Source organism: Lissotriton helveticus, chromosome 9 (genome assembly GCF_964261635.1).
Source record: "Lissotriton helveticus chromosome 9, aLisHel1.1, whole genome shotgun sequence".
In the NCBI taxonomy this organism is placed as follows: Eukaryota; Metazoa; Chordata; class Amphibia; order Caudata; family Salamandridae; genus Lissotriton; species Lissotriton helveticus.
This window is the reverse complement of record NC_136070.1, coordinates 250770872-250797598: the sequence shown is the minus strand read 5'-3', so window position 1 is coordinate 250797598 and position 26727 is coordinate 250770872. Positions and strand designations below refer to the sequence as shown.

The 26727-nt window shown below is 44.7% G+C and overlaps 1 protein-coding gene across 1 annotated transcript in view; it reads right to left on the bottom strand.

Moving 5' to 3' along the window:
* VSX2 (visual system homeobox 2) overlaps window positions 1-26727 on the bottom strand; it is a 101553-nt gene that overhangs the window by 5602 nt on the left and 69224 nt on the right. Inside the window, exon 4 of the mRNA XM_078659875.1 lies at window positions 15315-15495. Coding sequence (XP_078516001.1) covers window positions 15315-15495 — 181 coding nt within the window. The remainder of the gene's footprint in view (window positions 1-15314; window positions 15496-26727) is intronic.

The following is a 26727-nucleotide window of genomic DNA, read 5'->3' as shown; positions in this document are numbered from 1 at the left end:
ATCTTAACAGATACTGGGATGTTTTACCACATCCTAGGTGCATAGATGGAAAAGGTCTGCTCGTTTTTTCTTCTTTTTTACACTTCTTAATCTGCAGTTTGATGGTGTACTGGCTGTAGGTAAACTATTATCCACAGAGAGGGTAAGCTTGTCTGAATGTTAAGAACAAAACTTACTTACCTGTAAACTGTGGTTCTCCAGTATTGGTGTCTTTCATAGATTCACATGCTTGAATATTCCCCGTTGTCGAAGTGGGAGTCCCACGTTAAATAACATAGCAATGTAGCCATAGCGCAAGCATATATACATAGAGAAAGCAAAAAACCATAGAGTTTTCCTAGATAGACAACATATCACTTCTATGATATGTCTAAGTCATTATGTTTTGGTCCAAATTCCAGCCAATCAGGCGTCAGCACCCTCTTAGAATGTTCTCCTCAGAGGCTCAGGCCCTCATATTTATGTAGCACAGAGTAATATAGAGCTAGGAGATAAAGAGAGAGAACCTCTGAGCGGAGGAGGGGGGTGGGTCGCATGTGAATCTATGAAAGACACCAATACTGGAGAACCACAGTTTACAGGTAAGTAACTTTTGTTCTTCTCCAATATTGGGGTGTCTTTCATAGAGTCACATGCTTGAATAAGAGTAGTGAGCAGTAGAATTAGAATAATATAAGGTACTGATCAATCATCTTAATAATGATACTATAATGATAACCATAATCATGCACAGTACAAAAGATTGAAGTATATAACTAAGAAAAAGAAAGTACCTTGTATATAGGAGGAGGGAAGCAACAGAGGCTCACCTTATTTAAAAAGATTTCGAAGTACTGCTTGTCCCACAGCTGAATCAGCATTGTCTGCAGCATCTAGACAGTAGTGCTTCGTAAACGTGTGCCTGCTGGACCATGTTGCAGCTCTGCAAATGTGACGAAGAGGTACACCAGCAAACAGCACCGTAGACGTGGAAACTTTTCTAGTAGAATGCGCTCTGACAGATGCAGGAAGTGGCTTTCCTGCTTGTTGATGGCAAAAGGTAATAGCAGAAGATATCCAGCGTGCAATTGTCTGTTTGGTGACCGGATGTCCTTTCCGTATCATCCCATAGGCCACAAAAAGCTGGTCCGATATACGTATGGTCGCTGTCTTTTGAAGATAGAATTTTAGACACCTTTTAAAATCCAAGGAGTGGAGTGCTCTTTATGCTGATGTCTGAGGATTAGGAAAAAATGACTTTAAAACAACTGGTTGATTGAGGTGGAAGTCTGACGGCACCTTAGGGATGAAAACTGGATTGGTGCGTAACAAGACTGAGTCCTTAGTAATCTGAAGAAAAGGTGGTTTAGTAGTAAACACCTGAATGTCACTGACTCGACGTGAGGAAGTGAGAGCCAGAAGTAGAGAAGTTTTCCAGGTAATGTATTTAAGATCAGCTTTATGAATTGGCTCAAAAGGGTGTCTCGGTTGTGCCAAGACACTGTTTAAATGCCAAGGAGGAGGTGGTCTACGAATTGGAGGGAACATTCGAAAAAGACCTTTAAAAAATTGTTGAATGACTCTGGAAGGGTAAAGAGAGTTAGAGCCATCCTGACGGAATCGTGAGATTGCTGTTAGAAAAACCTTTAAGGTGGCAAACGAGAGGCCTGTCTTTGCCAATTGCAAAAAGAAAGGCAAAAGTTGCTCTGGAGTGGAACATATAGGGTGCACTTGGGCACCACTGCACCATATACAGAATCTTTTCCATTTAAGTTTGTATGTCTTCACATTTGAAGGTGCTCTTGCCTTTATTAGGACCTATCTACAATCCTTAGGAATGTCCAAATTCAGAAATTCATAGTGCTCAGGTTCCAAGCCGCCAAGCGTAGAGATGCTGGCTCGGGAAGGCAAACTTGGCCCTGATCCCTGGTCAGGAGATTCGGAAGAGGGCGAAGGATGATCGGGTCACACTGGGACAAAAGCAGGAGTTCCGTGAACCATACTTGTCTCGGCCATCTGGGAGAAATTAGAATAATGCGACAGGGTTCTTTCCTCATTTTTCGAAGAACTCTAGGAACCAGAGGTATTGGTGGAAAAGCGTAGGCATATAATGTCAACCAATTCATCAAAAAGACATTTCCGCATGACTCTGGTTGGGGAAACCAACTTGCGTAGGACAGGCATTTGCGGTTCAGATGTGTTGCAAATAGATCCAGATTCGGGTGACCCCGTACCCGAAAAATGTGATCCAGCGTGGGTTGATGTAACTTCCATTCGTGGTTGGTTGTAGAAGACCTGCTCAGAGAATCCGCAAGATCGTTTGAAGTTCCCGGAACATGCACTGCTGAAAGGATGACCTGATGCTGAATAGCCCACTCGTAAATCTGTTGAGCCTGACGGGATAGTAGGATGGATCTTGTGCCCCCCTGCTTGTTTATGTAGTGCATGCACGTTGTGTTGTCCGTTTGAACCAACAACCGATGCTCCCTGTATGAAGGGACGGAACACTTTTATTGCTTAATGAATTGCCAGTAACTCCAATAGATTGATGTGCCAGGTCTTTTGCTGAAAGTTCCACTTTCCTTTTACTCTTAATCCTTGAAGATGAGCACCCTAGCCCTCAAGAGATGCATCTGTTGTGAGAGTGTAGCTTGGAGCGTCCACCGGGAATGGACGGCCTGACGAGACGTGGCTTTCGAGAGTCCACCATTTGAGACTTTTTCTCATTCGAAACGTGATGCTGACTATATCGTTGAAGGTCCCCGAAACTTGAGCCCATTGTTTGTCCAACTCCTCCTGAATAGGTCTCATTTTTAGTCAGCAGTGAGGGACAAGAGGGATGCAAGAGGATAACATGCCTCGAAAAGATTTCAACTGTCGGACAGAAGCGGACTCTTTTAACAGGAGGGAGGATGCTAATTTGTGGTGACGCAGACATCTTTCTTGTGACACAAAAGCTTTTGCTAGCTCTGTGTCCAGATTGGCTCCCAAGAATATTCTGTTTTGAGCAGGGAGAAATTGAGATTTTTCCATGTTGGATGTGAGGTCCAGTGACTGAAAGAGGGACTTGCAGATTTGAGTGTGTTTGGAAGCCCCTCAAATGATCGTGCCTTTAGCAGACAGTCGTCTAGGTACGGAAACATTTTTACTCCTTGCAGGCGAAGGTAAGCTGCCACCGGTGCGAGAACCTTGGTGAACACACGGGGAGCAGAACGAAGCCCGAAAGGGAGAACTTTGAATTGAAGTCTTTCCCGGCTACCCTGAATCTGACAAATTTTCTGTGCCTTCGAATAATTGGAAGATGAAAATAAGCATCTTGGAGATCCAATGTTGTAATATATTCTCCTTGAGAGAGTAACGGGAGTACCTCCTGAAGGGACAAATGCGAAATGTTTGTTTTTTGATGTATTTGTTTAGGGCACGTAGATCCAGATTAGGACGCCATTCTCTCAATTGTTTCTCAATGAGGAAAAACCTCGAATAAAAACCCCTGCCTCTCTGGAGTTTTGGTACCATTTCGATTGCACCTTTTCTTAGTAGAACTGAGAGTTGGTTTGAAAGTTCTTTGAGATGAGCAGGAGGAGGACCTCTTGGTGGAGAATTGGGAGGATTTTTTAGGAATTCTAATGCATGTCCCCTGTGTACAAAATCCAAGACCCACTGGTCTGTAGTAATTTGTGACCATTTTGAGTAAAAGTGCGAGATTCTACCTCCTCTGGACACTCGGGTGGGGCTAGAAAAGGTTGAAGATGAAAGTCATGTTTTCTTGGAAGAATCCTTTCCTCTGTACTGCCTGCAGGATGAAAAGTGTTGTTGCCTGTACGATTGTTAAGTCTGGGAGGAGTATCGCTGTTGACCTTGTTTGGACTGATTGGAAGAGCCTCGAAAAGAGGACGAGGAATCAGGACCCCTTGCGCCTCGAAAAGTTTGCCTTTTAAATTGGAGAGTCCCAAGAGCACGGGCCGTGTCGGTGTCTTTCTTTATTGTTTGGAGGGCATCATCTATATGTTGGCCAAACAAAGATTCCCCGTCATAAGGCATATCTAATATTTTTGTTTGAACCTCCTGACGGAAAGATGTTGCTTTGAGCCAGCCCTGCCTTCTGAGAACCGCAGCACCAGCCTAAAGGCGGAAACCAGTGGAAGAGATATCGATGTAACAGTCAATCATCTCAGAAGAAATCTTTTCTCCCTCATGCATAATCTTTAATGCTTCTGCTTTTGAAGACTCCGGTATTAATTGCACTAGAGCAGAAATGTCCAACCACATTTGTTGGTCGTACCTGGCAAGTATGGCCATTGAGCTGGCTGCACGAACTGTTGTTGCTGCCATTGTTGAGAATTTCATGCCTATGGCATCGAGGCGCCTACCTTCACGGTCAGGTGGTGAGGATATTGGAGACGAAGGGTTTCCTGATCGTCGTTGTGCCGCCTGAGTAATTATGGAATCAGGTTTAGTCTAAAAAATCAAACATGCAGGTGTATTCTCAGGTGCCTTATACTTCTTGTCCAGTCTTGGTAGGACGGCTAGAATAGAATTATGATTTTGCATAATTTTTAATCCTTCTTGCCAAATAAAATCAATGATGGGAATAGAGCGGACTTGTTTTTGGGGATGCTCTTTAAAATCATATAAGAAGCACTCTTCTTCGGTTACTGTCATGGGAAGTTGGAATCTTTTAGCTGCTCTTTCCATGAGCGCATGAAAACTGCCTATGTCAACTGGCGGGGAATCTATAGGAGCTGGAGTAGGGGATGGCGTTTGAATTTGATAGTTGTCCCATTCTGAAAGTATGGATCTATCATCCAGCTCACCCTCCTCTCTCTTACCATTGTCATCATCATTGTCATCATCGTTGTGTTCAATTAAAACTTGAGGGGTCTGTTGTTGAGACCTCGTTGTAGAATCGGAAGGTGCCACCAATGGGTCTTTAGCGGCTTGACTAGGTGGTTCAGGTGCTGGAGAGGCCTGTACTGATCTCGGAAAACGGAGATTATAATCATCCAGCATATACTGTAGAGTAGAGATAAGAGTCAGGGAAATCTGTGTCATGAGAGGTTCAGGCTAAGGGTGTGTCCCACAAGTAGAGTAATCTTCATCCTCTTCCTCTTCTTCTTCCTGTAGGTCTTCTTCATCTGAATCCTGACATTTATCAGTAATTCCAAAGGACTTCGAGCTGCCCTGAATCGACCGTCATCATCAGAATCTTCATCATCTGAAGAAAATAATACTGCTGGAGGCTGAGAAGGTGTTTGAATCGCCATTAAATCTTCTAAAGACAAATGGCGCCGTTGAAGAAGAGAACTTGATGACTTCAGGGTAACTAAAGCCAACGTCGACGCAGCCACCGTCGACGAAGCCACCGCCGACGAAGCCACCGTCGACGAGGCCGCCGTTGACGAGGTCACCGCCGACGAGGCCGCCATCGACGAGGTCACCGACGACGAGGCCACCGCCGACGAGGTCGCCGTCGACAAAAAGGTAAGCGTCGACAGAGCCTTTTTCTTCTTCTGCTTGGATGGTAACGTTGACGATGTCAATGGTATAGTCGACGAGATAGGCCTCACCTTCACTGATACCACCGTCGACGGCGAAGATGTCGACGTCGTCAACGTAGACTCGACGACGGCAGCTCTTGTCGACGGGGGAAGCGATGATGGACTCGTCGACGAGGATAGCAGTTTCTGAGGTACAAACTGCGTAGATAAGTCTTAGACACCTGAGAGTCAGATCTCAAGTGTTTAACAGGAGTAGGAAGACTCTGAGGGGGAAGAACTCACCCCTCTTGAAGTAGAAGGCTGGTCCTTGTGATGTTTCTTCACCACTTTAGGTTTAGGAGATGTCTTCTGATGTTCACTGGTTCTCTTCAAAGATGAAGAAGTTTTGATAGAAGACACACTCTCCACATCAGAGACAGGGTTCTCTGAAGTCTTCAACTTCTGTAGCCACAGAAGGAGACGGCCTTCTCTATCTTTCAAGGTCTTCTGTGAGAAGGTTCTACATATCTTGCAATCCTTATCTTGATGTTCAGGATACAGACAATAAATACATTTTTATGAGGGTCTTCAGAATGAAGTCTCTGCTTTCCATGGGTACCACAAGGCCTGAAGAGGGACTTCTTGGTGGTAGACATTCCAAAAAACTAAGTTCCTGAGAGATTTGAGTAGAAAAACTGAGCAGAGCTCAGGGAGACTCCCTTCACACGACGTGCGGTATAAAATCTGAGGGCCTGAGCCTCTGAGGAGAACATTCTAAGAGGGTGCTGATGCCTGATTGGCTGGAATTTGGACTAAAACATAATGACTAAGACATATCATAGAAGTGATATGTCCTCTATCTAGGAAAACTCTATGTTTTTTTGCTTTCTCTATGTATATATGCTTGTGCTATGGCTACATTGCTATCTTATTTACCCTGGGACTCCCACTTCGACGACGGGGAATATTCAAGCATGTGAATCTATGAAAGACACCCCAATACTGGAGAAGTGGGAGTGCTGGTCATGACAGCTTTGTAAATGATGCAGTTGGTTTTGAAGATTGTGCCGGCCGACAAGGGGAATCCATGGAGTTCCATCAAGATTGGGGTGATGTGATCACATTTCTTCAGGCCCTGGATAAGACAAGCTGTCGTGTGTAAGATGCCCCTTAAGGGTGTCAGTGTGTGGCCTAGAGGCCATGGAATAGGGCATTACCACCCTCCAGATGTGAGAGTACAAGGGCTTGAACAGCCGTTCCGACGTCGCTTTCTGGAAGAAATCGTTTGACCTTCTTTAGAAGAGAAAGCTGGTACCAGGCAATCTTTGATTTTTTGGCTATGTGTTGCTTTATGGTGAGGTTGGTGTCTACGGTGAATCCAAGTGACTTGGAATTCAGTGAAAGGTAAAGTTTGAAGGCATCAAGATTCATGTCATTGGGTCAGGTTTGTACAGTATATTGTTTATTGTTCTTGGCAAATAATTGTAATTCTGTCTTGGTTGTCTTGAGCTTAAGGTTGGTGCTGGACATCCAAGTATGGATGATATGCAAGCAGTGTGTGAGTCACTGAGTGTCTCAATGAATCAATTGGTCCATTAATCAGTCCTTTATAGAGCGCAGAAAATCACCTGTGAGGTTCTCGAAGCGCTGGATCTGTTCACTGCTGCGAGGAAGTTGTTTATTCAAACAGCCAGGTCTTAAGATCTCTTCTGAATTGCTGGAGTGATGGTGCAGTCCTGAGGTGCAGGGGGAGATTGTTCCAAGCCTTGGCTGCCTAGTGCGAGGAGTGTCCTCCGGTGTTGGCTCAGAGGGTTCGTGGGGTGTTGCAATGGAGAGGGAGGCTGAACGGAGATGTCTGACGGTTAGTGGAAGGTTTGTTGATGTCAGCTGATTGTTTGTTTTGCAGGGCCTTGTAGGCATGGGTCAGCATCTTGAACTGGCATCTCTTCCGTATCATGAGCCAGTTTAGTGTATTGGGAGCCAGTGTTAGAAGCAGAGGAGACCTTAAAGTATAGTTGTGTATCATCAACATATTTGTGAGTCTTGACGCTGTTATCATTGAATAGAGCACCAAGCGGCTCCGTGTATAAGTTAAACATGACAGGAGACAGTTTGGACCCCTGGGGGACTCCATTAGTGATAGGGATCTTTTGTGATCTTAAGGTGCCCATGCGAACAAACTGGTGTTGGTTGAAAAGGTAGGAGAATCTGTGAAGGACACAGATTGGGGAACACAAAGAATAGGGTGATGAGAGAAATGAACAATTGTTACTTATTTATTTTATTTTAGGCTATTTGTTAAGCGCTCAATTACCCGTAGGTGTCTCGGCGCTGAGTGAAACGAACTAGCTCATGAGGAGATTATTGCTTAAACAGCCAGGTTTTTATCTGTCTGCGAAAGGAGAGCAGAGAAGTGGAGGTTTTGATGTAGGATGGTAGACTGTTCCAAAGTTTAGTGGTAGTTACTATGAAGGATCTGTCTCCCCAGGAAACTCTTTTTGTCCTCGGGACATGGAGTAGTCCAGCGGTTGATGATCGTAGGGATCTGGTAGGTTCGTAAGGACAAAAGGAGTCTTTCAGATACGTTGGTCCTTGATCATGAATTGCCTTGTAGGCAATACAGAGAGCCTTGAACTTGGCTCTTTTCTTCACTGGCAACCAGTGGAGCTCCCGGAGAGTTCCGGAGATAGAGGCGTACTTGGGAAGTCCAGTAATCAATCTGGCCGCCGCATTTTGCACAAGTTGCAGTTTTTTTAAGACACCTTCTTGGGCATTGACTAGCAGGCCATTGCAGTAGTCAATGCGGGCCATGATAAGTGCGCTGATCAGAGTTTTTCTTGTATCCATTGGAAGGTAAGGTAGAAGTTTTTTTATCATTCTTAGAGTGTAGAATGAGGAAGATACTACCGTGTTGACGTGAGACATGAAGGTGAGTTTAGTGTCCAGTATAACTCCAAGATTCCTGGCCTTGGTTACAGGGGAGGGGGGAGGTCCCAAGGCATCAGGCCACCATGTGGGAGACCAGGCAGGGGAAAGATTTCCGAACAACATCACCTCCGTTTTATCGGAATTCAGTTTCAAGCAGTTTTGTGTCATCCAATTACTTATAGCCAGCATTCCCAGATTGAAGTTGGAGGCCACTTCATCTCCGTTTTTATTTATGGCTAGGACAATCTGGGTATCGTCGGCATAGGATGTAACCGCCAGGTGATGGATTTTTATGGTCCTCGCCAAGTCCGACACATAGATGTTGAATAATGTCGGACTTAGCGAGGATCCCTGAGGTACACCACAAGGAAGAGTGAAAGAAGGTGAACTGAAATTACCGAAGGTGACAGATTGAACTCGATTGGTGAGAAATGAGGCGATGAGGTCCTTCGCTGAGCCCGTGATGCCGGCCGATTCGACACGGCCGATCAAGGTGGAGTGATCGACCGTGTCGAAGGCCGCAGACAGGTCCAGTAAAATAAGCACCGCCGAACCTCCACCATCCAAAGCCTTTCTAATTTCCTCCGTGGCCCTGATAAGTGCAGTTTCCGTCCCGTGTCCTTTTCGAAAGCCAAATTGTGTCTCGTCCAAACAGTTGTTATGCTCTATGAAGTCGGAGATTTGTCTATTCATGATTTTTTCTACAATCTTGGCGGGGAGCGGGAGGCAAGCGATTGGACGGTAGTTGGCAACTATCGTGGGGTCAAGTGAGCTTTTTTTTATAAGAGGCTTGACGATAGCTCTTTTCCAGATGGAGGGGAAGGTCGTGGACAGGAACATAGCATTAAATATCTCAGTGAGTATAGGACAAAGGATTTCAGGAAAGTTTTTAAGGATAGAGGGGGGGCATGGGTCTTCTGGGGACCCAGAGTTCGTGGTGTTTAAAAGATGGGACACAAGATCAGAGGAGATCTGGGAGAACTCCTGAAAGGAGTTAGAAGGGATTGATCGCGGGGGAATGGAAGAATTCGAGGCAGAAGGAAGATGGTCGTTAGAGACAGAGTGAGAATGTCCAGTGTCATTAGCATGAGCTTCGAATTGAGAGAAGATGTCAGTGACTTTTTTTTGGAAGTGATTAGCCAAAGAGTTACATAGTTCTTGGGTGTGCGTGACTGGGGTAGACGTAGTTTGTCCGGAGAGATGCGTCACCACCTGGAAGAGTTGTTTGGTCGAATCTAGAGCAAGATTAATTTGATTGGTGTAGAAATTACTTTTCTCAGTGATAATAGATTGTTTGTATTTCAGCAACAAGGATTTATAGAGGGCTTTTTGCTCAGGGTCATAATCACGTCTCCATTTGCGTTCTTGACGCCTGCACTGTTGTCTTTCTAGCCTTAGAGTATCATTGAACCAGGGTGAGGACTTAGTTGTTCTGTTGGAGGAATGTCTCTTAAGTGGCACTGTCTGATCGACAGTGTTTTGAATCCAAGTTGTATAATTATTGGCGCCTAATTCAGGGTCGTCCGTCGTGGGAGGTCGTGAAGACGCGAGTGATGACTGAGAAGCCGGAATGTCGATGCTTTTCCAGGCTCTGAATTTATTCACTGATGGTTTGGTAAGGGCTCTGGGTGGAATAGGGTGAAGTAAAAAGTTAAAAAGAATGGCAGAATGGTCCGTCCAGGTAAAGGGAAGGAGATCCTTTATCACTAGGGATTTCTCACTGGAGAATAGGCCGTCCAGGAGATGACCCGCAGTGTGAGAAGAACCGGTGACCAGTAAGGGAAGACCTATATTAGATAGTTCAGATAGCAGAGCAGAAGTATCGGGGTTGTCCAGAAGCTCGAGATGAAAGTTAAAATCGCCCAGAATGGTGTGGTGACTTTCACCTGCCAGTGGTTCTAAAAGCAGGGGTAAACTGGCGAGGAAAGGACTGCGAGGTCCTGGTGGGCGGTAAATGAGTGTACCTTTGAAAGGAGGTGCGTTTGGGACAGCAATCGAGAAGGACAGAGCTTCGCAGATAGAGATGGGAATGGTTTCTGTTCGTACTGTTAGGTTTGAACGGTAAATAATAGCTAGTCCGCCTCCCCTTTTGGGAGGAGGTCTATCCAGTCTAACAAAAGAGTATCCTTCAGGAGTGGCCGTGGCGAAATCAGGTCCGCAGGAGAGATCGCCCCATGTTTCAGTAATGAAAAGGAGGTCGACATTGTGGGTCTCGATGAAATTGGAAATTTCTAATTTATGTTTTGGGAGGGAACGCACATTTAGCAGAGCGGCTAAATAAGGTTTAGGTAATACTTTTTTGGTAGTAGATATCGTAGGTAACAGTTGATAATTATTAGTGACAAACGAGCATTTTGGACAAGTGTACGGAAGGTGGAGAGGTGGATTTGCTAGATTAATACGCTGGCACTGATGGGAGATGGAGTTTAACGCGCAAAGGCGTAGGGAATCGTATCTAATGGGGGTTCCAGGATTGTGGATGGTAGAACGGGCAGGGGAAAGGGCCCTAGGCCCGGTCCAGGCGCGGACGGGCGCAGACGGGCTTGCCTTAGGCGCGCCTTCGGCGCGCAAACGGTGCTCCCGCTGCGCTTCCGATGACAACACATGATGAAGCTGAAGTAAGGGGCGTGGCCTGCAATGTGGGCGTGGCCCAAGATCTCGCCGGAATGGCGTCTCACTAATCGTTGCAGCCGGCGCTAGGAGCGCTCTGGGCTGTTTAAGGTAGGCTACAGATTTCACACAGAATCAATAACTTTTAAACACAGAATCACAATAAATTTTAAAAAAAGTGCTTCTAAAAGCTCCCGGCGTGCGTGTGCCTGCGGAGTTAGTTCGAGTCTTAACTGTAAACAGGCGGTTCTCCAGTATTGGTGTCTTTCATAGATTCACATGCTTGAATATTCCCACTTCGACGACGGGGAATATTCAAGGATGTGAATCTATGAAAGACACCCCTAATACTGGAGAAATATAGATAGGGACCTTCGTGTGAGGTCAGTATGCAGAACCTATTGAAAAGGAATGCAACAACACTGCCAACTGGGATCTCATGATGGACCAAGGTCTAGACGGTACCAGGTCTAGGGATGGAAAGGAGGTTAAAAGTGACACTGGATAAAGCAAATGATGAGCAAACATCCAAAGTACTCTGGGCTTTGCAGATATGTCCTCTTACTGCCCTTGTTCTATGAGAAATAGTTATGCATCTAAGGGAATAGACAAAATCAACAGAAAGCGCCCAGATAAAGCTACCCTTGAGTAATCCCAATAAACACATGGCAACAAAACAAGAACCTGTAATAACAACAGGATATTGGGCAAATGAACCAGCCAACACCCAGAAATAAGAGGTACTAACACCAGCAAACACCTCTAGGGAAGATACAAAGCCTAAGTAAGTACTAATGAAAACACCAACACCATCATGTATCACTGGATAAGAAAACAAGAACAAGTAAGAACTGCCAGGATAGAGACTAAAACACAGTAAACACTGACACTGTAGCACTGCAAGCACCATGTAATGCCGCGAGAGAAAAATAAACTCCAGCAAGCACCTCCATTGAAGAATGGGAAGAAAATACAACATCACAGGAAATAACAGAGGCAGTACCAAACAACCACGAGGCACAGACACAAAGACCACTGAGGTCTCCCAGGAAACTGATACAAGTATTAGTAAGCATCTCTAAGTTAGAAAAATAACCATGAGCAGGTTCCCAGCAAGCACTCCTATGGAACATTATATGCTCTAATAGGCATCCCAAGTAAAGAATCCAAGCACCTGTGTGTCTTTAGCAAACATTGCCCGGTAAAAACTCAAGCTCCAACCACCACTGTAAGGGAAAAAACACAAGCTCCGGCAATGTAACTAGTTTGGAGACACAGTACCCAACCTGCATCACCAGGAAAGAACATTAGCTCTATCAACAGTTCAGGGATGACAAGCATGCTTCATCATGCTTCCACCGGCAAAAGGTGCAAGTTTCAGTATGCACCAAAAGCTCTAACAAATGTCCCCAGGCCAAAAAAGAAAGCTCCCAGACACAAGACACAGACCGGAAGTTCCAACACACAATGACAATGAAAACAAACACTGCAACAAATATTATCATAGCAAAATACGGGCTACACCAACACTAAAAGCAGTGAAGAGCTTCGTCCCTCACCCGCTAGCACCATATGGAAGAATACAAACGCCATAAAAACACAACCCAAGTGAAAAGACAACAAGCTTCAGAAAACATTACAGGTAAGAGACACAGGTCTCGGAAATGATCCAGTAATAGCCAACAACCACAGTGAAGAACACAAGCTGCAGCTAGCACTTATAAAGGGGAACAAAATGTAATAAACACCTGTTGGGAAAACAGAAGCTCAGCAAGTACCCCAGTGAAAAAAAGTACAACTTCGAGAAAACACAAGCGGAAATAGCCACTTCCCCCAAAATGCTGCAAGCAGACACAAAAAACAGAACTCAGTCTGCAGAAAATACCCTTGAGATAAACCTGTGTGCTCCAGCTCACAACTTTATTAAAAAAATCAAGCTCCATCATAAAAACACAGAGGAAACCACAAGCCGCATGACATACCCACAGAAGAGGACACAAGCCCCAGAAAAAATCCTAACTGGAAAAAAGGTTCAACAAGTGAAATCTCCACATAAGAGCACAATCTACTGATATTACTGACGGAGGATAAACGCACTCCAGCAAGCACCTCCACTGAAAAATACTATCTCTAGCGAGCACCCCAACAAAACATACCACCAATTCTGAAAATAACATTACCGGTGAAAGGCAAGTAACGCATTTGCCCTTGTGTGGCTGTGAATTAATTAGAAAACATAAAGGAGAAAGAAAGGCCCTAAGTGGTGTCTTTTCAGGAGCGAAAGGAAGACTGATAGTGCAGAGTGAGAGTGGTAAAAGGTAGTGGGAGGGGGAGTAAGCAAAAAGAAATACTGAAAGGAACGAAGGAAGATAAACTGAGGGGAGAAACAGAGGAAGGCAGATCTGAAGGTGGGGTGTGAAAGACATTATGTTGGATAAAGTTCCACAGAGAGGCAGACCAAAGAGACAGGAATGAGAGAAAATGTGGGCAATACGGAGACGGACTCAAAAGGATGTATGTGATGATGGGGTATGTAATTATGGGGAAATAATGCTGAATGTTCTTTTTATTGTTTGCGCAAAAATATAACTTTTATAATTCTGTTTTTATTACTATTTGCAGTTTACTATAAACCATTTGTGGTTTGTATCAAAGGGTACCAGTTAATTGAATATCTGAAAGCACCAGCAAACACTCCATGCAAGAGAACAAGCTCGAGCAAGCAACACTAGAGAAGAACAAAAGTGGCAGCAAACAACCTGGAGAAAACATGAGCTCAAGCATGCTCCCCCAGAGAAGAACACAAACAGCAGCAAACATACATGGGAAAAACATTAGCTCCAGCATACACCCCCAGAGAAGAACACAAACTGCAGCAAACATACTTGGGAGAAACATTAACTCCAACACACACCCCATGAGAAGAACACTAACTGCAGGAAACATACCTGGGAGGAACATTATCTCCAGCACACACCCCAGAGAAGAACACAAGCTGCAGCAAACAAACCTGGGAAAAACTCTATCATACAACGTGCCAGAGTTGCAGAATATTCAGTCAAAGCTCTAAACACAAAGTCCAGAATACATCCCAGGGAAAACACAAGCTCCAGCAAATATCCCTAGGAAAAAAACCATAAGTTCCAGCAATCAACGGGAAATATAGAACCATAACCACGAAAACACAATCTTCAGAAAACATCCCCAAAGAAAAAGCACATATTTAAGGAAACACCCCATGGAAACCCGCCAGCTCCAGGAAACCATAAATAAAAGCACCAGCTAGCATCCACTGGCATGAATAGAATACATATTAGTAACACCACAGGGTGAACACAAGCTCAAAAAATCACCGCTGGAGAAGAACACAAAGTGTTGCAAGCTCCCACTAGAATGAGAAAAATGTCCATCAAACACCCTGGGGAAATAACACAAGCTTTAGCAAACACCCCATAGAGAAACAGAGGATCAGGCAACCTCAACCAGGGAAGAATATATGCTTTTGCAGGAACCCATAGTCCTAGTAAGAATAGAAGCTCTAACATGTACGAAAGAATACAACCTCTAGCAAGATTTTCCTTGGAAGATATAGGCTACAAGAATCACCCCAGGAAAGTTAAACCTTCACAAACAGACACACCCAGAAAAGAGACGTATAAGCTTCCAGGGGAGAGGAAACACTGCTGACAGCACCAGTCAGAAAAAATGTAAAATCAAGTAAGAATACATGCTCCAGTTAACTCGCCGTAGTGGAAAAGTTCAAACAAACAACCTCAAGAGAGATCGGACATACCAACTCCAGAAAACGACAAACACCTTTCAGCAACAAAAAAAAAGCAAGGAAGAATGAAAAATTCCAGCAATCGCTGTGATGAATCCCAGAAATATGGGCTAGAAGGACAACTATCTGGCTTTTAGGGAAATTAACTGAGAAAAGAAATTGAGTCCTACAGTGTACGTTAGACTCGATGTATAAGAAGTACATAGTACAACGCAACTCTTAATTTGACCGCTAGGTGGCACTCGTGCTCCGCCATTAGAACTTAGAAGACAAGTTGTTCGAGTGACCATCTAGGCCCTAGATTCTAGGGTGAGAAGAGGGATGCGAGCCCTAGCTTCACCTGCCCGGGGCTGACGCTCAAATCGGATTTCTCACTGGTGGTTGGCTCGGTTTTATGGCTTGGTCAGGATTGCAACTGTAAGAACCGCATATCGTGAAGTGTCTGCGGAGTCCGGTCTTCGAGGTCCTTTTAGGCCTGTCACCGCAGCAAACATGAAAACGCCAAATCCTGAAAAGAAACGGTCAGTGAAGACTCTTACCGAGTAGCCAGGGGGCGCAGGACTCCATGATGCCGTCCTTGGCGGACTTAAGGATGGAGTCCGGCAGCGGGATGGAGTGGCGCACCATCGCCCCGTACAGGCCGTACTCTGCCATGACGCTACTCCGGCCCCAGCACTTTTCCCGCTTCCTCCACTTGGCACGGCGGTTCTGGAACCAGACCTGTAGGAACAGCAAAAGAGGAGCGGGTTACACCAGGGAGGAAGAGGAGGGCTGCCCGAACGCGTGGCAGGGAGATCCGAATGGATGAAAAGGAGACACGGTGAGGATAGGAGTCAGAAAGAGGCAGGAGCTGTGAGGTCCCTTACAGAGATATGAAGAAGAGACGACATGGCGCAGAGGTAGAGAGAGAAGGGGCCCAGATTGGAGGTACCCTGGACAGAAGAGTAAGCGTTTGGAGAGAGAAAGGAGAGATGAGGGATTTTGGGAAGAATGATGACATGCATGCAGCATCAGAATGGATGGGTACATGAGTACTCGAATGTCGTAGTGCTTGTGTGATCCCGAGTAACACGGGGAGCCACAATGTCTAGTGCTTACTAAGGTCCTGTACCGGGACAGCACCTCTCCTCTTCCAAGAACCTGCAAGGGTGAGACCCCACCTCTCGGGTAGAGCACCCTTCTCAAACTTGAAGGTTTTTTCGGGTGCAGGCAGGGTGACTGCCTCCTAAGGTTACCCCCATTTACTCCCTTGTAGGGAAAGACTTGCTTTTCATGACCTCTAGGCATCCGTAATCCGTCCTCGAAGAGCAGCTGGTGTCGGTGTTACACCACACTGAACACTGGACCCGGACAACCCATAATATTTAATGTCAAAACGTGGGGTAGACTCAGGACACTGAACAGGAAGGAGCTGAGGGAGGAGATTCTAAAGGAACTGATGTCACCCCAGGCACCGTAGCCACGTTTCTATCATATGTAACAAGAGGCCAATTAGATATGAAGGAACTAGGCCCTTCCAACTACAGCAACGACGTCACCACTAGTTCATGTTCGTTTATGAGTAGGAGCACCGCAACAGGACTCTGACAGGCCTTGACACATGAGACTGTCAGACATTACTGTGCATCACATCTAGAACGCCAACTGACAGCCCAAGACTCCATAATTGAGCTTTTTCACCCGCACTTAGTGTGCACCGGCCATGTACATGAAGCTCTTCCCCATCCATGTGGCTTCTTTACGGCCAACACAAGTAGGACCACTCGAACACTTGATCCCATCTCAAGAATCTTCACTGGATCCCTATTCTGGCGCACAGCAGTCTCAAATACGTTTTATCAATTACAAGACGAGCCCTCCCTGCAAAACTCACTTCCTAGCTGAATAAGGTCTCGCTCTCTGGCCTACCACTGGGCTGCACCACATGCAGCACAAACTTACTGAACATGGAGTTACTGAGAACAAAGTAAGAATAAAATGAGAAAATACGCTTCCACCTACTTTATCCCTGAAATATGAAACCACCTGTCTCTGTACCTGAAAATGGTCTCCATGCTTCTGTCCATCAGGGAAGATATAGAACCTCCCGCTTCTCTCAGTACCTCTACTAACCTGCAGTGCTTACTCCAAGTTCCAGCCATCCTTTTCCTTCTTCTCCTGGCTCTAGTAGCCTGTGTGAAGATGTGAGCACCTTCTACCTGTATACTTGTCCTTGGGGTTATTTATTTAGCATTTCATTTGGAGGAAAAGGTACCCCCCCCCCCCCACCAGTGCACTGTCATTTACAGACTGCATATTTTCAGGTGAAATGGACAAAAATGTTCCCACTAACATGCAGTTTTACTTATAAAACTACATAGAGTAAAAACAATAATCTGTGGAAATTGGGTTTCAGCAAACATATTTTCATTTGCTCATCACCAAGTAAAGTGTTCTGATTTGTTTTCATCCTATTAAAAATTATTTTTTTCATCACAAAACAAGGGCTTTCATAACTACTGAACTGTATTTTGAAATGTTTGTACAGTTTACGTTTTAGCTATTTAAATGTGTTAGAATAAAACATGAAAGCCTTTCATTTCACACTTTTTGTACAGCACATTTGTCAGACAGCTCAATTTACAAAAACCTCGAACTTTGCAGGCAGAGAAAGAAAAGTAACTGTAGATGTAAAATGACTTTTGACCTCTGTCTCTGAACACAGAATACATGTGACAAGATAAAAACAAGATTTAAACGTATCTTTAATGCTCTTTCACTTTGAGAGTTGATAGAACACCAGTTGGTTGTCAGCTAGCTGGAAGAGGTGAGTAGGTCCTAAATATAGCTCGCCCTGAAAAAAATCTGACTCACCATAGTGAGTGGTAAATTTGTCCAGGCCTGCACATAGGTCACTTTGAAAATTCCTCTGACTTTGCAGTCAGAGAATGAAGAGTAAACATCAACCCTCATGTTATGAAAAAATGCTGCTATTCGTCAGAAGACACAGCCTGTCATTTGCCCATTGTCTTTAAAGCACAGCAAATGTGACAAGATATATGCAAAATGTGAAGGCACCTTTATTTATTGCTCTTTCTTGACCCTCCACAAATCGGCTGGAGGCCCACCAGTGGATCGTGACCCACAGTTTGGACGGGAAGAAATATTCATTTTTTTAATAAATTATGCATCAGGTTATGGAACATGTTGCAAATGCGTCAAATCCATAATTACGCGGCAAATGCGATGGCAGCCAAAAAGCATAATTCTATTGGCCCAGTCATAACATAACATATTGCATTTTGCAGTAGACATAGCATATTATCGAATCACACAGCCAATAACTGCACCTTATGAGTAGGCGGAGCCACTGTCCTGGCGATAAGAAGGTGCAGCTCTCCTAAGGAAGCCAGAATCTCATCCCTCTAGGAGTGTAATAGTCTGCATGATTTGGCTTTTGGGGCTAAGTAACTACATTGAAATTTCTTGCATACATTTTTGGGGAAACCTTATGAACAGTTTGCCCAAAATGTATTTATTTTATTTTGAAAGTTTTATATAGCGCGAACAAGATCTTTGCAGATATCAGAGCGCTTTACAAATACAGGAGGTAGGAAACAAGAAACATGGGAGAGGTTAACAGACTTTTGAGCATAGAATACTTGTAGGTAAAAAATGAAAAGCAAAATAGGGTGGGTACATGGGGTAGCATAATAATTGACTAAAACCAATGATACAAATCGACAATCGAACAAACAATAGTGCAGATAGGCGTATATCTTTAAATAGATCAAGAGTAAAAGTTCAGGTGAATTTAGTCATGAGGATAGCTTTTACTTCTTTTTTAAAGAATGCAGAGGAGGAGATAAGTCTGGTTTCAGGAGGGAGTGAGTGCCAGATCCTGGGTGCCATTCCTGGAAAAGAGCGTTTATATGTTTTTTCCTTCCGGAATCTACGAGGTTTCAGGAGAAGATTCTTTGTGCTTCTAGTGGTTCTTGAGCCACCAGATATTGTCAGTTTCTGAGTGAGGTAGCCAGGTGAGTTGTGGTGTACAGCTCTGTGCGTCATGCAGGCAATTTTCAGATGTATTCTGGCTTCAAAAGGCAGCTAGTTCAGGGATTTTAAGTCAGGGGAAATATGCGAGTGTTTTTTTGATCCAGTGATGAGTCTTGCTGCAGCGTTCAAAGAGGCTCTCATGGGTGCAGTTGTAGAAAGAGGGAGTCCGCAAAGGACGACGCTACCGTAGTCTAAGCGAGGAATTACTAGGGCTTGTACAGCAGTTTGGAAGTCTTTGGCTGGGAGGAAGGGTTTAAGTTTCCTCAGGGTATTAATTTGGAAATTAGCTCCCTTAGTTGCTTTGCTGATATGCTGCTGCATGTTGAGATTGGTGTCAAGTGTAATGCCTAAGTATTTCGCTGAGTACACGATGGTAGGTTGGACATTGAGTGCAGATAGGTGTTTAAGCCAGGTTTGGGTGGTGGAGATTTTCGCGGGAGGTGAGATCAGAAGGAACTCAGTTTTCAGTGCATTGAGTTTGAGGTGATTATCGGCAAGCCATGATTGGGTGTTTCTGAGCGTTGAGTTAAGAAGTTTGATGTCTTTGGAGGATTGTAATTTGAGATAAAGTTGGGTGTCGTCGGCGTACATGTGAAAGTGCAAATTAGATGCTTGTAACAAGGTGGTGAGAGGTTCCATGACCAGATTGAACAATGTAGGGGATAAAGAAGATCCTTGTGGGATGCCTAAAGTTACAGGCACTGGTGGGGACATCAAGTTGTTGCTCTTGAATTTCTGAGTCCTGTTATGCAGAAAGGAGGTGAACCATTTGAGAACAGTCCCAGATAGGCCCATTCTGGTGTTTAACAGCTCGAGTAAGTTCTCGTGTTTGACAGTGTCAAATGCTGAGGAGAGATCAAGAAGGATGAGATGGCAGGTATCGTTTTGATCTAGGATTTGGAGTGCGTCATCAATTATGTGTGTCATAGCAGTTTCAGTACTGTGTCCTGCTCGGAAACCTGATTGATGAGGGTTGAGGAGGTCAAACTGATCAATGTGATTTGTTCATTGGAGTTGTACGCATTTTTCCAAAAGTTTTGAAAGTGTGGGAACATTGGTAATAGGACGGTAATTGTTTAGGTCAGTAGGGTCCGCTGTTGGTTTCTTGAGTATAGGTGTAACTTGTCCAATTTTGAGTGAATCGGGGATGAGTCCTTGTTGAAGTGAACTGTTAATAATTTTGGTCCAGAGTGGGAGGAGTAGTGGGATGAAGTCTTTTACAGCGTTGGCAGGAAGAGGGTCTGTGAGATGATTAGAGGGTTTCAATGTGCTGAGCAGTTTTAGAATTGTTTCTTCTGAGTAGGTGTCAAAGGATGACCAAGCAGCATTGTTTTTTGGTTCATTGGGTGTTATGTTGCGGGGGTTGGAGTAAAGGATTACGTCATTGCGAAGATCGCTCCTTATGTTATCAGTCTTTAGTTTGAAGAAAGCAGAGAAGTCTTCACATGATGGTATATCGCCTATTGTGCTAAGTGTAAGTTGGGGATTTTCCTTGGATTGTGTTTTGATTAGTTCAAATAATTTTCTTGGCCGGTTTTTTGCTTGATCGAGCTGAAGGCTGAAGAAATCTGATTTGGTGCGCTTCATTTTCCTGAAGTAGGCGTTTCTCTTTTTCTTCAGAGTTTTAAGGTGCAATGCCGAAGGGGCTGCTCTCCAGGTGCGCTCTGCCATTCGCATGGCTCGTCTGTCTTCATTGAGTCTACCATCGTACCATGGGTTGGAGTTCTTAGTGGAGACTTTTTTCAATTGCAAGGGAGCGGCCTCATTAATTATTGAGGTCATAGAATTGAGGTAGTGGTCGGTCAAAGATTGAACGTCAAGAGCGCCGGTAGGGGGGAGGAGGAGATTGCAGCTGTGGGAAGGTAAAGAATTTGGGTTGAGTTTCTTCAGGTCCCTTTTCCAGACCTTGGATTTAGTGGCTTGAACCGGGTTAAGTTTAACTTTTTCATTGATGAAGAATGTGATGATGTGGTGGTCTGACCAGTCACAGGGTTGGATTGACTCAAGCTGGGTAGAGTTCTCTTTGGAGATGATAAGGTCAAGGATAGAGCCTTTATCGTGGGTCGGGCTGTTGCAGATTTGGGTGAGGTCAAGAGCATTGAGGTAGTTTTTGAGACTATTTACCACTGCGTCATTGTGATCGTTCCAATGGAGATTGAAGTCACCAAGGAAAATTTGAGTGTTTTGCCGTCCGGAAAAGTTTGATATTGTGTCCATGAGTTGTTGGGTGAAGATGAGGTTGTCTCCAGGTGGGTGGTAGATGACGTGTAGTGAGCATACAGGTTTGTTCTCGCTGATGACATCGAGGCAAAAGTATTCGCAGGAGGTAAGTGGGGGGGAGGTGATTCTGGTAATTGTGAGGTTGCTCCTGTAAATACATGCGATTCCACCGCCAGTCTTGCTGGATCTGTCAAGTCTAATGATGAGGTAGTTGGGTGGAATTAGAATATCCATGATAGGTGTAGAAGATTCGGTTAACCAAGTTTCAGTTAAAGTGGTTAGATCAAGGTCCAGTGTCTTGATGACATCGGCGATGTCGGAGGAGTGTCTAGGGGCCGATCTGCAGTTGAGAAGTATGCATTTGAGTCTGGGGGTGTAGAGGGTTCTAGAGTGAGGGGGACTTTTTTAAGGTTATTAGGGACGGAGCCTCTGTTGTTGTTTTGTGTGGAGTGCCTAAGGGGATTAGAGTGAATCGTGGGGATGGAAAGGTGAGTGGGGGCTAAGTGTTTTTGGGGAACTGGGTCATGTGAGCGGAGGAGGGTGCGTATGTCGTGGTCCGAGAGTGGGTTGATGGTGCGTCGGGCGCCAAATGAAATGTATTCTCTGTTGCTTACTGTAGCTCTACCGAAAGTAGGTAAAAGTGCTACAGGAAAACGTATACAAATCGATAAATAACTGCTGTATAGGCGCTTGTATCCATAGGGAAAAGAGTGAGGCAGACTCCACGCTTTTCAGTTACTTTCAAATTGACTCCGTTTAAGAATTAATTGGAAATCTGATAATTCCTGCATCTTTTGTCATAGTAGCCTACATGTGTTGTGCCGAAGACAAAAACCAGGTGACATTCTTACAAAAGAAATAAGCAACAGTACGGTAAGCAGCAGTGACTCACAAATTCCTTTCTGTCTGTTAAAGGGACTTGTTCAGAGATCAGTTACTCTACCTCTGACATTCATACATACTGTGCAGAGTAGGGTAGCCACATATATAGTCTGGGGTCAAAGGGCACAGTTGAGGGCACACACCAAACGAGAGAGCACGAAGTACAGCACCTGAGAAACTAGATGGTTCAGGTCGGGCTTAAGGACTGTAGTACATAGTTCTGTAGTAGCAGAGACAGAGCAGTCATGCAGGCTGGACAGTCTACAGTACAGGGGAGAGGAGGTCTGCAGTAAAGAAGGAACGAGATAGATAGTACAGATGAGAGGTCTAGAGCACAAGAGGCAGAGACCAAAAAGTAGAGCAGAGAAAGGGTGCATAGTACAGGCCAGATAGTGCCTAAAGATCTATAGCAGAGGAGGAAGCAGGTTGTACAATATTAGGTAGAGAGTATCTCTAAGCAGAGGCAACAGACGTTCTATAGTACCGGAGAAAGTGGGTATAGGAATTAAGAAACCTTATGTACAGTTCCCCTGGAATCTACTAAGTTGGCTATTGCAAAGGACAGAGAGGAGACTATGTTACAGGGTAGAGAAGATCTATGGTACAGGAGGGAGACGTCAACAACCCAAGGGAGGTTGTACCAATAAGTATAGGAGAGAAGAGGGTGTGAATGTACTGTAAATGAGCGGTGTGAGCTATGGCACGTGAGATAGAGGACTAGAGTTCGAGAAGGAGAGGGTTCACAGTACAGGCCAGAGGGGCAGACACTGCAGAAATGATTACAGTGCCTAGCAGAGAGGGAATTGATTCTATTACAGAGGTGAGATGGGTGGGTATGAGGTACAAGAGAGTAGAGGTTACGTAGCGCAGGAGAGAAACAGCCTTCAGTACAGGATGGTGGAGGGGATAGCTTAGTACAAGTGAGAAAAGTCTGAGGTACATGATAAATATGGTCTACTGTACAGGAGAAGGGGACCGTTATTACAGGAGAGGCGCTTTAGTACAGACTAATGGGCACAGTACAAGAGAAAGTGGGTCTATAGTATATCTGAGTAGATCTGCAGCACAGGCAAGACTGGTTTAGAGCCCGTGGGGGGTGTAGAGCCCAAGAGAGTACTGCCAAAACTACTGGACAGAGGACTGTGTAGCACTGAAACTAGTGGGTGTTTAGTAAGAAATTAGTGGGATCTGTAGTTCAGAAGAGAGAGGGGATTGTGTGCGAGTCTGTAGTACATGAGAGGGGCCGTCTATGTAACAAGAGAGAGTGGGGTTATCACTGGTGCAAGGGGATGTAGAGTAAGGGAGAGAGGAGTGTATACTGTGGACGAGATGGAATAGAATACATGAGGAAGAGTTTTAGTAGCGGCACTGTACAGTATAGGACACGGATCTTCCTTAGTACACGAGAGAGTAGTCTGTAGCACAGAAAAATGGGCAATATACAGAGGGAGCAATGCGGCATATAGAATAGAGGGAATATATGGGACAGGGGACAAGCAAAGAAAAGGGATGTTTATTGTATGTACAAAGGAGACAGAGTATACTACATGGGAGGACGTTATAGTAGAGGGCAGGGGATAAGATACACACGAAAGGTTGTAATGGTAAAGGAAATGTGATTGCTTAATGTACAGTAGGCAGATGTATATAGTATAAAAGGGGTTCTATAGCACATATAAAGATGTGTATAATGGAGAAATATAGTGTAGGAAAGAGGGTGTTTTACAGGAGAAAGGTTAGAGTACAGTAGAGATGGGGTCTATAGTTCAAGAATGATGCATTATATTGCAGGACATAATTCCTTTACAGTACAAAAGGTTGCTCTTTAATATGGAAGGAAAGTGTGTGTTACAGTTGCGTGAGGATTATAGTTAAGGCTCCCAGTTTTCCATTTTTACAGATAAATACAGACAGAAAAAAATATATGTTTTCTACCTGTTTTTATTTTTAAAAGTGGAAAAACACAGAAAATTGGGCTTCTTGTGAGTGACTCTCCATGCTGCCCTTCATGAATTTTAGGCCAACAGCTGAGCAGGTAGAAAATATGGAGAGTTAAAAAACAGGATAAGATTTCCTTAAATACCGGCATTAGTTAGCAACTATTTTAATATCCTGCTATATATACATGTGGATGTAGTGTTGTGTTATATTAGACAGCTTAATTTGATAAAACTTGACAGGTATCAAAGTATGACTGCATGTTTATCAGTTAAAAAATGTGGAAATATACAATTGTACAACTCTGTTTAGTCTCAAAACACAAAATATGGATAAATACCATTAAGATGGCCAGAAAATAAATCTGGATAAACACAGATGGAAATGTTAAAAAAATAAACACCATAAAACCGTGAACCGTAATTATAGTACATAGGTATGGGTACGGTACAAAGGAGTGGGTGGTAGTACCAGAGAGCTGGTTGACGGTGTAGGCAGAAAAAAGAGGTTATAGCCCAAAACAAAAAGTCTACACTAGAGAATGGGTCGAAGGTATATTAGAGTTAGCAAATAACAGAGAGAGTGGGCATGGTAGGAAAGAGGGGAGGTATAAAAGAGAAGGGTACTATTCAGGAGACTTGGTGTTGGTACAGAAGTGAGGCTCTTACTACAGGAGAGAGGAGACTTAGAACAACAGAGAAAGTGTTAGTGTAGGAGAGAGGGGGTTAGCACAAGAGAGAGGGTGTACTGTATTACAAGACTGAATGTGTTCATAGTATAGGGAAAAGGTATAGCACACCAAAAAGAAGGCACATTAGAACACTTGGGAGGTATAAAAGTGGGGGATGGGTATAAGTACAGGGAAAGCAGAGAGGATGAACAGTACAGAAGAGAGATGTTTAACACAGGAGATAGAGTGTTTGTTTACAAGATATGGTGTTAGTACAGGAGAGAGAAGGGACACTGCAGGACATATGTGGTATCAGTAAAAGAGAAAAGGTGTTGTATGGACATATGATATTAGTACTGGAAATTGTGTTAGCGGGAGAGAGTAGGTACACTACAGGAGAGATGGGGGTATTAATACAGGAGAGAGGGTACTGTTATCAAATATATGGTGTTAATACAAGAGTGAGTGTTAGCAAGCGTAAGAGGAGGGAGGTACATTAGAGATGGAGGGTACTGATACAGAAGAGAGGGTGTAAGTGTAGAAGAGAGGGTGTTAGTACAGGAGAGGGAGTTGGTACAGGAGAGGGTGTTCGCACGGAGAGAGGAGGTAGGTGCAGTACAGTAGTGTAATGCTCATGGTTCCCTGATTATTTTCTCATCCGTCCCAGTGATTACCCTTCACCCTTTGAGAGATCCTGGCATCTCCCTAGCAAGTGGCAATCTGATGACCCGAACCCCCACTCACCTTAGCAGCTCTCGTGCCCCCTGTCGGTGCGGGGTAGATTGCAAAAGCAATCACTGACAGCCTCTCTCCTCAAAGGAATGCACTTCTGTTACACCGAAATCACTCTGGCACTTTCTTCCTATTGCCCTCCCCCTGTTGTTTTTCCCATATAGATCGCCCCCGACTCCCCGCAACTGTTGTCCTCGTTCACTCTTCTCCGGCGTGCTCTTCATCTCCTTATGTTGCTGTCCCTTGTTGCTCTCCTTTTGTTGCTCTAGCCTTGTTGCCAGCCTCCTGCAGCTTTTTCCTGATTGTTCTAACTTTGTTCTCCTCCATGGAGCTCTCCCCCATGAATGATCTCCCCTTTCTCTCCTATCAGTACTTAATTTGTAAAGAAATAAGTGACGGGCCCCAAGGTTTGCCTAGAAGTCTGTGGCCGGCACATCTTTCTCATCCTCCTTTCTTCCCCCCCTGTGTGTTATTCTCTTTTGCTTCGGATCAAAATCTGAATAGGAAAAATAAGTGCTGGTCTCCAGAAATGCAAATGAGTGTGGGTGGGCCCCACCTGCAACCACTGGCTTAAATTAAGCACTGTCCTCGGTACCCTCTTCCTCTTGCTTTTAATATGTTGCTTTCCTCTGTTGCTCTCCTTGTGTTGCTCTCGTCTTGATGCTTTCCTCTAAGGTTCTCCATGTGTTACTTTCCTTCTGTTGCTTTCCTCCTCTTGCTCTTCTCTTATTCATTTCCTCTGTCGTGCCCCCTTGTTATGCTTCCCTTTTCCTTCCCCCTTTGATGCTCTCCTCCTGTTGCAACCATCTATTGCTCGACCTCCTTTACTGCTTCTGTCGCATCTCCATTCTCTTCCCTATTGTTCTAAACTTATCATGCTTCCCGCTGTTCTCTTATTCTCCAATTGTTTGCTACACTGGGGCTCTCTCCTTGGCTTGTAGTTCTCTTCCTTTCTTGATGTCCCTCATGGATGTTCCCTTGTTGCTCCTCTTGATTCTCTCCCCTTGGGTCTCTAACTCTCTTTCTGCTCTTCTACCCTCCCACAGCCTCTTACTCCCAGTTGACTCCTGGCTCCTCTCTCGGGAAAGCCCGTTCTCTTGTTCTTCCCACTGTTGAAATCTCCTAGTTACTCCTCATTTCTCTCCCCTTGTTTCTCCACCCTGTGTGTCTCTCTCTGCTCTCATATCCTCCCACTCGCCACTGACTCCTCACTTGGTTCCCAAGTCCCATCTGGGAGATGCCCGTTCTCGAGCTCCTCTTGCTTCTCTCCCCTTGTTGCTCCTGCGGTTTCTCTCCCCTTTTGTGCGTGTTGTTTCTCTCCTGCACCCAATGGTTTTAAGTAAAATCATGGCGCATGTGTTGAGGGGCCTCTGAGGTAAGTCACAGATATATCCAGTCCTGAGGCTGACAGGGACCCCTGAGGGCCCTCCCTCCCCTGCACTGCAGGGGCCTACGTTACGCTTCTGCCGAACACC